Below are 14900 nucleotides of genomic sequence, written 5' to 3' on the forward strand. Positions count from 1 at the left end.
CCTTAGACACACACACACACACACTTTTAATAAGCCTCCTCCTCCTACCAGCATGCTGTAAACTACGACGAGAGCTCAGCACAATGTATTGAAGTCATAATCCACGCGGCCCCAAAGCTGACATGTTTTTGAGACGCAGTTGTCATGTGCCACCCTGACATGAAAGCTCAAATGCCCAAAGCGTCTTTGAAACTGCAGGCTTAGAGGATAAAGAGTGACGGGACAAAAAAATATATGAGATTATAGCGAGAGTGACAAGATAACAAACATGAAAACTCCAGGAGAGCGTCCTCCTCTGTTTAGAGAGATGACTGGGAAGAAAAGAGACAGACAGAGGGGAGGTGAGGAGACGAAGAAGAAGTGGAAAGAAAAGATGAGTGAAGACGTGTAAGTGAGAATGAGAGGAGAGAGGAACGGGAACAGAAGGTGAGGGTGTGATGACACATGAAACAGTGAACTTTTAATTTTAACCTTCATTCTTCATCTACATCTGACAAACAGAATGTGAGACTTCTATCAGGATGGTTCTTCTCCTCCACAAGTCCAGATGTGGATCATTTTCCTTCATACATGGTAGTTAACTTGATTTGACATTTTTCAGTTCATCAAAGTTGGCTTAAAAACGTATCCGGAGCTGTTCGGTCAGTATCGTGGTCAAGACATTTTAAGGTGAACCCTCATATAGGAATTAATTTTTTTTTTCAGATACAAATGACCCCCTTTCTCGAAAATATAAAGATTGTTATGATTTTAGATGAGAAACATGATAATGTCACAATACATCTTTCAAAAATAAAGGGCGACATGCCTCTACATGATAAAAGTACACAATAATCAAATAGTTTGTGACGGTTGAAAGTCGAATGGAGCTAAAAACAAGGCATTTAACTATGACATTTTTTCAATTAATGAAATTGCATCATACAGTAAATACACACAGGACTCCGTTCTTCAAACATGACTCAACTACTCGTGGCTAACCTGCCTTTTCAGATAAAAATTATCCTCCTAATTCTCATTTGCTAACTTGGTTCTTTAAGTGCAGTTAGAGATTGTATTTGTTAGTGTTCGATGAAGTTATCTTGAATAACAGTGAGCTCTTATTTTGAAATAAAAGTAACCTGACCAGACAGTAACTACAATCAGCTCTCATATGATAGTACTCATGATTGACACTATGGGTACAGATGCTGCAGCTGCACAGTAGTTCCCACTGCTCCTAAAATACTTAGGATGGATTAAATGAGGTCAAATTTCATGTGTGTACCTGTATGTATATGACAAATGTAATTAAGTTTAAGTTTAGTTACTTTAAAGCTGATGAACCTCGGGACGCCCTGATAACTAAATGGTCAAAATGCCGAGAAATAAAGCTGACTTTTCTAACTGAGATGAAACCTGCCTGACTTTCTGATAAAGCAGATTAAACTTTAGATATTAATTGTATGACAAAATGTCCAGCAATCAATCTTACTTATGATTTCCTATTAATCAAAACAGACTCAAACTGATCTGGAATATTTAATCGTTTAAATCCAACTGCATAGATAGACAGATGATGCCACATTTTATATATCTGTGTGTTTACGCCACAAATCCCCATCAAAACAGCATCAATAATTACTCATCATCTACATAGTTAACCATTTATTTTGAAAATTACTGATTTTTACTTATATCATAATTATGTCAACATGATTCTGCTGGTGCCCATAATGAAAGGAGTAATTCATGTCTAATTGACTTTGTGTCTTGGTCATGATCCATCTACTTTTGCTTAATGACTTGTTGCTCAGTTATTATCCTCGTACGAAGAGCAGAGCTCGGCTGTGGAGATCATGAGACACCAACGAACCCGTAACATTTAGGGCTGAAACGTAACATTAGATTTTTATTAATTCAAGCAAACTGTTACAGTCAACAGTTACATAAGTTACATGGTATACAGTATTGATCTAATCTCCTTTTTTTAAACCAGGGTTTTCTGTCCCACCCCCCCACCCCACTCTCCTCCCCCGTCCCCTTTTCTCCCCCCAAACATAGAAACAGCAAATCCATACAAGCGCAGGCAAGTAAGTAGTAACAGCACAATACATTCATCAACTCAACGATACGTTTTGTACGAACAATAAGGCAAGTAGAAGAAAGAACAAACGAACGAACAAACGGAAAAGGATGGCAGACATTTTCGTTGAAATGAGCCAAAACAAGGCATAATGTATCCTTCTTTTTCAGGCCTGGAAAGGCAGTGTATCACATCAAATGTATTCTTTTGAGCGACGTTTTGCTGCTGCAGAACCGAACGAGGTAAGGCTTCTCGTTAGTGGTCAGGTACACGGTAAGGGGGGATCTGAGGGAAGAGCTGCCTTCAGTGGTGGTGAGTGGTTTTGTACCTGGTGTTGGTCAGACTCCCATTATCGCAGGGCACCTTCTCAGAATTCAAAGTTTTCCTCGGCACACTGAATATTCATCAGGGACAATAAGAGAGGCAGGAAATCTGATGCACATCTACAGCGTCTAATCACTTCCAGTGTCCATTTCTATGGCAACGAACTTGAGAAAAAGGATGAGAGCTCAATAAACCAATGGCTCAGTGTTTATCTTTGCCTGATGTCAACATGAGCGTATGTGGCTCCTTAGAACCTGGACAGACAAAAAGCTCAATCTCTTGGCATACATTTCCCTGGGGTCAAAGTTAGATGGATGGATATGCACACGCGTGGCCAAAGCAGACTTCCCCTTCCTTCATTTTTAACCCATACATCAATCCTCACATGACATACCAACACAATCTTTTGCTTGTTCTAAGTGGTAAAGTTAGTCCTGATATCCCAGCTGGTGTTCACGCTGAGCGACTGTTCATGTAGTGGTCAGCATCAGCAACTACTGGCCCCGTTGAAACTGCAAATGTTTCAGCAGAAAAAAAGGTAAATAAAAAGATAAAACAGCATTCATTCAATGTCATGTTCAGCCACCAGGTGGCAAAACGGTGCTGGAGAACTAAGGATAAATGCAACATGCCTTAATTTTTTCCTTTTCTATTTTTTTTTTTTTTTTTTTTTTTTTACATCAACATACAGATAAGAAACAAAAACAAGTGGTTCTTCAAAAAAAAAGTTATTCTCATGTATAACAATAGTAAACATGGGGGATTTCATCACAAGAAATCCAGAAGAAACAAGGTCGTGTGGTAGTGCAGAAAAGAATGAATGCAAAAAACTTCTCTTGGAACACTAGAAAGACTGACGTGGAGATTGTCCTCCGAACACAAACCACAACGAGACAGAGATAAAAAAAAAAAAAAGCTTGACAGAGGAAAAGTGGGCAACAACGATGTTTCGCTTCTCTCCAGAGTAGAAAGGACTCTTTGATGGCGAGGTGTGGAGTGCAGGGTTTGGGGGTGGGTGGGGCACCTGAACACTTTGTCCTCTGCCTCCAATGCTGCTTCTTTTTTTCTTCTTCTATCGCTCTGATCGCCATCACTCCATCCAGTCTCCTTCGTCAAACTCGGACTCGTCCTCTGAGTCAGAGTACTCCACGGCGATGCGCCGTGACAGGATGGTGGCCACGTCGTTGCCGACGCGCTCGTGCTTAGCCTCTTGCTCTCGCTGCTCCTCCACTTTCCGCAGCTGTATGCCTGGAAGAAGGAGTAACAGACAGTTTATGATCATGTCATGTGGGGTCTTTCAAAATTGCTTGTTTTGTCTGAACAGCAGTCCAAAACCCCAAAGATATTCAATTTACTATCAAATCAGAAAACATTCTAATTTGTGAAGCTGGAACAAGTGAATTTTTGGAATTTTTTTTTACTTATAAGGGACTTTCTTTTCGGACGAATAATCAAATATCAAACATTTTTACAGATTAATTACCTGTCCATCAAGCAACTGAATAATTGACTCATTTTTCAGCTGTAATTTTATAGATCAGGGGCCTTATTACAGAAACTTCTTAACTTGTACATCCTATCTTAACTGTTTGGTAACCATGGTAACCTGATTTAGGAAAAAAAAACATTACAGATGAACAGTTCCTAAGTTCCAATGTTCCTATCCTAACTTAAGATAGGAAAAGTGTATTAAACAAGCATCCTAACTTCCCCAAATCTTCTTTACTTTGACTTAATCTGACCGAAACTCCATACTAACATGCTATTTAGTATGGCACAAACATCACATGAGGTGATGTTTAGGTCACATGAGGTTGGCACACGTTACCATGGTTACGCGTCTCCAACCGGCCAAGGAGGCTCTCAGGAAGTGACAGCATAAATTACTAATCAGTGCGTCCGAAAAGATACATACTACTGTTTATTCACACAAAGGTGTGTTGAACGATAGTACACATATGTATGTAGTACATAGTATGCGATATTGGACAAAGTGCACCACGTCGGTTGCCAGGTAACAGACATAAAAGTTGATAATCAATGTTGGATTGAGTATTTAGGATTTCCTAACCTAAGATAAAAAATAGGATTTTCTCCTCACTGGAAGTTTTCAAACATTTCTGGTAAAACACGACCCACCTTTTCTGATAGCTTCCAACAGGACACTGCGAGCATCGCTGATGGGTGGCAGATTGGCCGGATGGTGCCTCTTGCTCCCCAGATCGTGGAGGGTGTGGGGCGGCGGGGAGGCCATGGCTCCTGCTGAGGGGAAGGCCGGCAACGGTGGCGGGCCCGACAAACAGGGCGAGTTGCTCCGCGCTCCGGGGAGGGGCAGAGGAGGCGGCGGCGGGGGAGGAGGCAGGATGCTGCCGTCCGACTGGGTCCCAGAGCCCACGGGCGGGCCCCTGTCCAGGACCTGCTGGAGACGGGCCGGGGAGCAGTGGAGGGGAGGTGCAATGGGCGGAGGGGCCGGGTGCAGCACGCCCGGGGCGATCTGGAGAGGAGCGGGAGGAGGCGGGATGGCCGGGGGATGCTGCTGGACCGGTAGAGGAGGGATGGGAGGAGGAGGAGTGCCCCGCATGCCTGAGGAGGGTAACGGGGGAGGCGGAGGGGGAAGAGGGGGAGGCGGTGGAGGAGGAGTGTTGGAGTTGAGGCCTGCTGTCCGGGCTGGAGATTGGGGTCTGCTGTCGGAAAAACCCGAACTGGAACTGGAGGGAAAAAGACAGAGGAAGAAAAGGAGGTCATGACGGGGGATTAGAGTCAGATAACAAGTTAAATCAATACTGTCTCGTTCAACAAAAATTAGGAGTTAGTTCATAAGACACATTTTTTTCGGTGGAGCAATGTGCAGCATTGCATCAGTCTCAGCTACAAGTAACTGCTGAACATTAAAGGCAGAATGCCATCAGTATTGGCCATTAATTGCTGCTGAAGCTGAGTGGGTGGATCAAGCTATTACAGGACATTGAAACACAAAGACCGACATGCTCGCAATCAATTTTCTTCCTACGGAGAAAATTGCTGCAGACAAAAAAAGCCCAGTGAGAGAGAGAAAAGGGGGAGGAAAATAACATGTTTTGAGTATTGCCTCTAAGTGCTATATTAAATGTGGGGAGGGGGTAAAGTGAGAACATTGGATATAGAAGACAATGATAGTAACTTATAAAAGGAGAGCAATCGCAAGAACCAAAGGTCAGAAAAAGACTGGAAAGTAAATAAAAACGAGATGGGGGTAAGGAAAGAGTTTGTGAGTAAAAAGAAAAGATAGCTGCAAGGACAAAAAAAAGAAAATCAATGAGATATTTCTCTAGTGCCGCAGCCACAGCCTTAATCATTCTCTCTGATCTCTCCATCCCTTCAAACAGTGACATATGCGGCAAAAGTGCGCTGCAGAAAAACAACCTGTAATACGCTCAGTGGCCTTAACACTTTATTGACCCTTCCCTTCTCCGAGCCTTTTCTTTTTTCTTTCGGCTCTGGTCCACAAAACCTCCATCTATCCGTTCATCCCTTCTTCTTCTTCTTCTTCTTCTTCTCTGTGTTTTTTTCTGCTGAGCTCTAACAGAGCGAAAAATCCTCTCAAACAGAATGGAAAAGAAAAGTAATGAAATGCCACTCACTACGGCCAACTGATCCATAACAGAAAAAAATGAGAGAAAAAACAAACAAACCAAAGAGAGGTGGAAGGGATTGCAACTTTGTGTGCGTGTGCTTGTGAACCTTTTTTCACACTTGAATCTGCTCGGGTCACAAGATTCAATTTTTCAAGTTATGTAAGTTGGAAATCAGATCTACAACTTCCTGGCAAGCAAATGTGGCTGAGCACCTATTTGCAACTATACTATGTATTAATAAAGGTTTTCCGAGGGGACATAAAACTGAGTTGTTGTCTCCCGTCCCACCTGATCACAGAGGGTGGCTTGATCTCTCCCAGTGGGTGCATGAGTGGTGGAGGCGGTGGAGGGTCGTGGGGTCGTGAATACATTCTGTCCCCGGTTCGGTTCAGCAGCTCGTTCATCTGGGTGTAGGGCAGCGCCGCCAGCGAGAAGGGCCCGTCCAAATGTTCCATGTACGAGGGAGCCCTGAGCAGAGAGATATGTTGTCCTTAACTCACATTTTGTTCGGTTCCCTCGCTGATTTTTTGTGTCTATTGTCACGTGCAATTCTATACTTATCACTATTTTTTTTTTTTTTCCCGCCAGCTAAACGCAACAATAGACATTCTGGCTACGACTACAGCTCATGCTACATATAGAATAGACCCAATTCTCCCACCTGTTTGACCTTATGACCCCTTCATTAAAAGAACCACAATATCATCTGCATACTGTTCATAGCTTGCTCTCACTTTATTTACAAAGTTTCGCTCCTCATCTTCTTCATGCAAAATTCATTCGCATTCATCAGGAATTTTTACCTGATGAAGGACTGAGTGTCTCAAAGTGTGAGTCACACCTTTTCATCCCATCTATAAGACTGCGTGGTGAGCAATACGTAATCAAACATTGGGCCTCATGCAGGAATATAAAAAGAAATTTCCTCTTATTTGTGTTCATATCCATGATTTGTTCTTATTTTGATAGTACATATTGATTTCTGGGATTCACTAATGTTTTCTGAGTTTTGCTCTTCTCTTAGGTAAGAGAACATTTTACGAGGGGCCGAGAGCACTCATACCTAGATAAGAAAAAACGGTAACACTTCCATTTTACAGCTCCGCAAACTTCATGGTAATAAGATGACAATTAGCAAGTAACCTATTTGAAATTTCTTTGGAATTACTGCCAAATTACTCAAAAATGTACCTCAAAATTGATCAAAAATGACTTTATTATAAACATTATTTAATAATTATGTGCTAAAAAATAGCATATAATGGTTAAAATAGGTCCCTTAGGCCAAACTAATAGAAGACACTTCTGATCAGGCACAAATCTCACCATTGTGTGACTTATTGTTTACACAAATGTAACCTGGTAGCTAATGTAATGCTTCAGGGAGTTTTTAAAGATATTTAAAATAAGTTATTATGCTAATTATTATCTATCGATCAGCAGACATGGAAATAAAGCATATCAATTAGCTTTGTTTTCTTTTCCTGGAAATGTATTAAATAAATTAGCAGCTATTGGGAAATAGAGGATTGTAATTATTAAATAATGTTTATAATAAAGTAATTTTCGATAAATTTGGAGGTAAATATTGGGGTAATTTGGCAGTAATTAAAGAGCAATTTCAAATAGGTTACTTGCTAATTATCACCTAATTACCATGAAATTTGCGGACCTGTAAAATGTTGTGTAAAAAGTGTTACCGAAAAAACATTTTGTTTTTTCAGTCCATGAATTGTTTGTCCAACACAAGGAAACAAAATATCATGTTATCAAATTTAGATTATTTTATGTTTTAGAGTAATTATAATGATTGAATTATTAAATTTGTGGGCTAAATAAATACTATTGGTCATTAATCCCGGTTAAGACTAAATAAAAACACTTGGACCCTTTTCGATTTTTCTGTAATGCCAGTTCTGATCTATCTATCTATCTATCTATCTATCTATCTATCTATCTATCTATCTATCTATCTATCTATCTATATATATATATATATCTATCTATCTATCTATGTGCTGAAGTTCTACTTTTTTGCAGCCTTTTTCTGGTGGCATCTAGAGTTGACTTTAAGAGAACGTTGCTACATGAGGCCCAATCCAATGTCTACTTGTGAGCCCTCATCATGCATTATACTGTACATGTCAAGAAGTGGTGAGCGGTTCCACCAAAGAAATGACTTTTTCCTCTCATAGTCTTTCTAGATTCATTTGAATAATGTTTAGAGGCTTGAAGAGATAGATGCAAAGATGCGAGCAGAGCTTGTATTTTCTTCTTTCTTATCCTGTAAATCATCCTACAGGATGAAGATGATTTACCTCCAGGTTGGGAGCAGATATAATGGATCGTATCATGTAAATATTCCTTGCATTATACAGAGGTGGGCTAAGAGTGAATGTGGTGCACGCTGGGTACAACAGTCTACTTACTCTTAATAAAAAAAAAGTGTAAAAATAAGTTTAAAAAACATCTTTTCATGATCAATCCTGTATTTATGAAGCCGAGATGAAGGACCTAATTAGCAGGAATGTTCAAGCTTGTTGAAGTTCTTTTTTTCTGAGATTTAATTAATGAGATTTTACACTTTGAACTTTTATAAAAAAATTAGAGATGACACAATGTTTTTCTCAGTGAGTCTGCGGACCCATCTGATCTAGACTTTTTAACACAGGAAAAAAAGAAAATGAAATTCAGAAAGTAGCATCACTTGAGGGTGTATCACACTCCACTTCAGCTCAGATCAAGGCTTAAAATCAATTCTTCTACAATGGATTAATGTCCTCAAAGATAATTACAGTTAATCTGCCTATTTCTGTATTTTGCACCATTTTTATATATTTTATTTATGAGCAAAAATGTAAATGTGCCTCAGCTACAGTAATTATTCAGCCGGTGTTTTGTGAGTACTGCTGGGCTGCTCTCCTAGTCCATCACAGACTCACAACCATGTATATGTGCTGACACTGCGGTATGCTTCCTCATCAATACTCGGAGAAAAGACTTTGTGTCAGCTATTCATGGCACCGACAAATCAAAGAAAACCGCCACTTTGCATAAAATCTTTTCTTATTAATCACACTGACTGACAGGGAAATGATTGAATATGAGGCACAATAAACACAATCACAACAGTGAGGAACTTTAAATTGTAGCTGAAGTGTAAACTGCGAGAACTCGTTTTATGTGGAGTGATGCGCAATTTATTTTTTGTAGATTACTTCCGATGTTTATCCAATCAGTGTTTTTGAAGCTCATTGATATTTTAATACTGTATTTCCATGGTTACCAGGATGGATGTGCATGTTAGTCCCAACATTTGACACCTGCTGGTAACTCCTAACAGGCTACGACTTTCCTAGATTAAGTAAGGGATAATGTACAGCGAGCCGGTCATTGTTATGAAATAAACCCTGACAGGGTGATGTGGTACACATTATTCACGTTATTTCACGACAATGACCCGCTAGCTGTACATTATCCCACTTATTACACGGCTACTTATTTAAGAAATCAATAATTTGACACAAAAACTGTCCTCCAGAGTCCAACATCAGAACTGCACCCATAGCAACAGTCGGTTATACATAGCAACGGTCTGCTATAAAGAAATAACAGACCGTAGAACGCCGTGATTGACCAATCAGAATCGAGTATTCAACAAAGCCGTGTAATAAGAAATTGTAACTGTATGCCTAAAAGTAGACCCAAATGTTTGTCTCTGAGAATTTTCCAACTCTGAGATGCGTGATGACTACTGGACAGCCACATTCACATACCTGTTGTCGTGGTAACCTGCAGATCCGTTGGCCTCTCTGTGTTTGTCATCAGGTATGTCCTGGACGAGCTCTGCGCCCAGCGCCATTTTCTGCCACTCCTTCTTACGGTCGTGAGGCGCCCGCGGTATCTTCTCCGGCTCCGGACGGTCTATCGCCTTTATCTTTGGTAAGGTAAGGAGGGTGGGATGATGGTGGTGATGGTGTGGGAAGAAACGGTTAGAGGGAAACAGGAGATGGAGGATAAATCCGCAAGAGATGGTTTTGTGGATGGAGAGAAAGAAAAGGAGACGAGAGGGAGAGAGGAAAGATAACAGATTAGCTGCTGTTAAATACATTTTATTCGTCATTTTCCAAGACAAATCAAACAGTGACTGCCTGTTAAACACTATAACAACAGGCACAGGTGACCGATTTATAAGTAGAAAGAGAAACCTGAGTAAAAGAAGTGTTTTCACACACATTTTAAACGTGGATCTATGTTGCCCCCTCTGGATATTTACCCTCTTTTCTGATGCTAAATGCTGCTAAATCCTCTTTATTTAACTGTTCACATAAACATCCATACACCAACGCCTCCTCTTTTAAACAATTCACCTTCATTTTACACAGCAGCAAAACTTCTACACGTCTTAAATTAGAGGATGTCAAATAGACAGTGTGCTGAATTAGCTCTGTGAAGAGACAAATCACTCAGGAAATACTGTCAAGCTTGGGAACAGGGAGTGCTCATTGACTGACGTGGACCAAATCAAGTTATCATACAAGTTTATGTTTTTACTGAAGCGTGGAACTCACAAAGTAGTCATAAAGTGACAATTTGACATGTTTCTTTTACATATTTACTCCAGTCCATCGAGCACTCCCTGCTACACAGACTTCAGCATGACTGACTCAACACACACACACAAACACACACAGATCTGTAAAGAAGCAGAAATCACACACAGTGTTTTTGAAATAAATGACTGTATTTTCACATACCTGCCCTGGAAGGTCTAAGTACCTATAGACCTGATCATACATGCGAGGATCCTGCAACTATAAGAACAAAAACAAAAACCATAAGAGAAGCACCGGGGTGGTGAGGGCAGTGGGTTCAAATAAAAAATAATCAACACGGGCACAGAATTGAGCCCAACACCGCTGCACACAGTCAACAGGGACAAAACACAGTGGGCGGTGAGAGGAGTTGGGACAAAAGGGGAAAGAGGGGGGGGGAAAGAAAAGTGCTGTTAAACAGAAAATGACACAACACATGGCACTGCTCCGGGGACGTCACAATGCGGGGTAGGACGCAGCAGCGGCGGCACACACAGTCTAAACACAAACACACACACACACACTGAAAGAAAGAAGACTGAGGTGGAAAGAGAGAGATCTCACTGGAATGGGAGAACAAGCTATAAAGAAAAGAAAACTTTGAAACCTACAACAACAGCTCACGTTGAAGAATGACATGCAAAACAAACACACACATGCTCGAGCAAAGTAATACATAAACAGGTTAAAGAACAACAACGCTAAAATGAAGACGGGAGCATTTGACAGTTCAACTAAATACTGACGTGAATGAATCAGTTTAGAACATAATATGTAATCCTGACACAAACAATTCAGCCGATTAGACTGTTATCAGGCCATTAAATAAGTGTTATTGGTGGTTATAAGCCTCATAGATGTGGGTCAATAGGGGCCTACTACTCCCACTAGTAGGTTTTATCATCTACTGTATTTACATGGTCGATCACCAAAAGAAAGTATAAAAGAACAGCGACCTCTAGCAGAAGCGAGAGTCAGGAGCTGTAGTATTGACGGCATGAAACTCCTTATGGGGTTGAAGAAGTATTAAGACCTTTTACTTAAGTAAGCGTAGCACTACTACAGTGTAAAAATACTTTGGTACAAGTAAAAGTCCTGCATTCAAAGTCTTAGTTAAGTAAAAGTACAAAAGTATTAGCATCAAAATGTACTTAAAGTATCAAAAATTAAAAGTACTTATTATGCGGGAAGGCCCATTTCGGCATAACATATATTATATTACTGAATTATAATTAGTGTGTTCATCACTTTAATGTACTTTAAGGTAAAGGTGGAGCTTAGTTTAAGTACTTTATGTACTGCTGGGTAACTTAACCTGTGATAATACATCATAATGTATTAGTTTATTTATTTATTTTCTTTGGATTTACTATTAATAATCTGAATATGCAAAGTAAGTAGTTATCAAATAAATGCAGTGGAGTAAAAAATACAATATTTGCTTTCAAAAAGGAGTGGAGTAAAAGTAAAAAGGAACATAAAATGTAAATACTCAATTAAAGTACCTCATAATTGCACTTAAGTAAATGTACTTGGTTACATTCCACCACTACATGTAGTTGTCTTTGTGTTCATAAGCCTTAAGTTTCACTTTCACTTTTGAAGCGTAGTTATTTTGATTCAAAACACAAACCGTTTTCTTAAACTTAACTAAGTGGTTTTGTTGCCTAAACCTAAAGAAACACTGTTTCATTCAGTTTTACAACGTGTTAGAACGTGTTGCTTTTAAGTTTCGCTTTCATTTTTATAACGTAGTAAGCGTAGTAGGCCCCGAATGACCCACATCTATGGTGCCTATAGCGCCTGATACCATCTATTTAATGGCCTGGTAACAGTCAAATCTGGTGTACAATTCAATTAGGAACACATTTTCTATCTTTATAGTAAAGAAGGTTGAGCGTAAGACTGGCTTTAGTCTATATTTTTCTTACTGTCAACAAATCCCATGAAAAGACAAAAACCAGCAATGTGTTAACAACACTTTCTGAGTTCTCTAGCCTGCCTGTGGCACTCAGCCTCAAGCGCTCTGGTGTCATACTGAAGATATAAATCTAAAAAACAAGTCACACATTTATGATTTCATTTTTGAAAAGGGCTAAATCATTTCCCGAAACGGCTGGGCACTGCATATTGTAGATGTAGCAAACATTACTCAAACAGGAGTAAGTGCTAGGGATATTTTCAGCTGTATGTGGGATTAATTTAAAATAAACTACAGTGCTCTTGTTCATTGTAACGAAGGAACATGTCACCCAGTGTACATCTGTCTTATTGGTGTGTTTTTAATAGTTTGGTAGTGGAGCTCTATGGCACAGAGGAATTAGATACATCAGGCTTTGGGAACACAGACAATACTTGTCGTTGGAATCGATTCATTGTTGGTTTTAGTCTTTTTATGGGATTTGTTGACAATAAGAAAAATAGAGATTATCGCCAGACTTATCCTTCAAGTGTAGGTCATTATAAAATCAGGTTGTAAGCAAGCTGTAGTACAGTACTGTATGGGTGAACACATTCTACATAAACACATAACATTTCCTCCTGTTGGCTTTCTAGCTTCTGAGGAATCAAACAATTATATTGCAATCCTATTTCTAGTAGAAACACAGGTTGTGTGTCTATGTACATATTTGTGCGTATGTTGTGGTGCATTTTTTCCCCCAAGAAATGTTTCAAGGCAAAGTGAAAAAAAGGGCCACTGAAAAACAATTTTCTAGAACTCTGCATTAAAACCAATACTCATCGATTTCTTTATGTCACTTAGATCATCTCTTAGATCCCCACTGCTTATTCCATAATTGTGTGTGTGGTTGATGCTGGCTGATTCAACCCAACGTGGGTTGTGGGTAGCGTCTCCTCTGCTTTGGCTAAGTGATGTTGATTTTGCCCATCCGCCGCTGAGAGTGAGCATGGGAATAAATCCTAATGGTAATGCACATTGATTAGGTTCTGATTCATCATGGCCCATTACCCCTGATGAGGCACTGGCCTATCGAGGGGAAAGCCGCTGCACTCACACACACATTCAGACAACCGACCGCTCCGGCACATTTATATATATCTGCACTGACAGACCGAATATCATTTATTCCAAACATGAAACAGCTATGCTCCCTGACAACGCTGCCCGCCGAGGCTGAGGGAGCCGCATCGGAAGGTCAAATATTTTAACCTATCGTCCTCTGCCATTTTCAAAACTGTGCAGAGCCTCGAAAAAAGTCTGCTGCAATTCTCTGGAAGATTAGCTTTAGTCTGACTAACCTCCGACTTCCCTGAAAGCTTTGCCGTTATCGTGTCTTGGCAATATTTAAAGAGGCATTACGGAGCACATTTGCTAAATAAAAAAAATAAGTGAACATGCTGCAATACTACTTTATAGACTGGTATTATGGGAGAAGTGGCAGGAAGGACAGGTGGTAGACTGATAAAAAGGCAAGGAAACACATAACGCCACCAGACAACCATCTGTCCAACGGAAAGCATCAGAGTGACGGGTTTAATGCGGCAACGTGAAAACAGCAGAGTAAACAAGGGAGGGAGCTACGCTGTTTCAGAGAAAATGAAAAAACAGTGCATCTGTGTGTGTGTGTGTGTGCACGTGTTTGTCACAGCTGTTATAAATGTGGCTAATTTCAGAGGGCTGTGCGCCTCCGCTAGGTCGTCATCCTTCATCCAAATGGACTGGCGCTGGCAGAGAAAGTGTCGCTGTGTAAGCACCGAGAGTGTGTGTAATACAGTAGTTATAGATTTATGTTATGTACAGAGTGCGTTCTGTCTGTACACACACTTGTATGTGCATTTTTTGTGTGTGTGTGTACCTGTGTGTTTGTGTGAATGTTCAATGTGACAGACTCAGCAGAACTGCGGCTATGTGAGCGGGTAAATAACCCCCGCAGGGAGGCCCGCCGGACCACCCCGCTGCCGACAACAACACAGACCACCTCACACAATACACACATTTCTGCTGCTGCTGATCTATCGGCTCTGGGTTGCACAGACGTGTACAGTAATTATCTGGGGCAACTGATTTTAGTGATGCATGTAATGAAAGAATAATTGTACAATTAAAAAATGCAAATGTGTTATCTGCAGCTATTATTAGAGGAAGACATCTCTGCTCAAACGCGTGTCAGAGTGTTAGTTTGACCACTAAACCAACGCCAGCCAGGCAAAAAAGCCTTTTGAAAGAGGGCTCCCATTCAAAAGAAATGTGCAGTTATTCAAATCCAAGATCACCTAGCGTATGATTGCTGTTAGTGAAGTGTCCACTCCATGGCTGTGTCCCAAATTCCTTATTTTTTA

General features: G+C 40.3%; 1 protein-coding gene across 5 annotated transcripts in view; it reads right to left on the reverse strand.

Moving 5' to 3' along the window:
* Positions 1-1863: 1863 nt before the first annotated feature.
* Positions 1864-14900, reverse strand: part of wasf1 (WASP family member 1) — a 71749-nt gene continuing 58712 nt past the window's right edge. For 4 of the 5 annotated variants that reach the window (XM_074615020.1, XM_074615015.1, XM_074615017.1 and 1 more), the window contains 5 exons: positions 10761-10817; positions 9780-9940; positions 6292-6471; positions 4529-5097; positions 1864-3637 (listed from right to left, as the gene is read on the reverse strand). In XM_074615020.1, the coding sequence (XP_074471121.1) occupies positions 3480-3637; positions 4529-5097; positions 6292-6471; positions 9780-9940; positions 10761-10817 (1125 nt within the window). In that variant the 3' untranslated portion in view covers positions 1864-3479. The remainder of the gene's footprint in view (positions 3638-4528; positions 5098-6291; positions 6472-9779; positions 9941-10760; positions 10818-14900) is intronic. The other variant, XM_074615019.1, reaches the window with a different exon arrangement.

The sequence above is a fragment of the Sebastes fasciatus genome, chromosome 18 (genome assembly GCF_043250625.1).
Source record: "Sebastes fasciatus isolate fSebFas1 chromosome 18, fSebFas1.pri, whole genome shotgun sequence".
NCBI classification, from domain to species: domain Eukaryota; kingdom Metazoa; phylum Chordata; class Actinopteri; order Perciformes; family Sebastidae; genus Sebastes; species Sebastes fasciatus.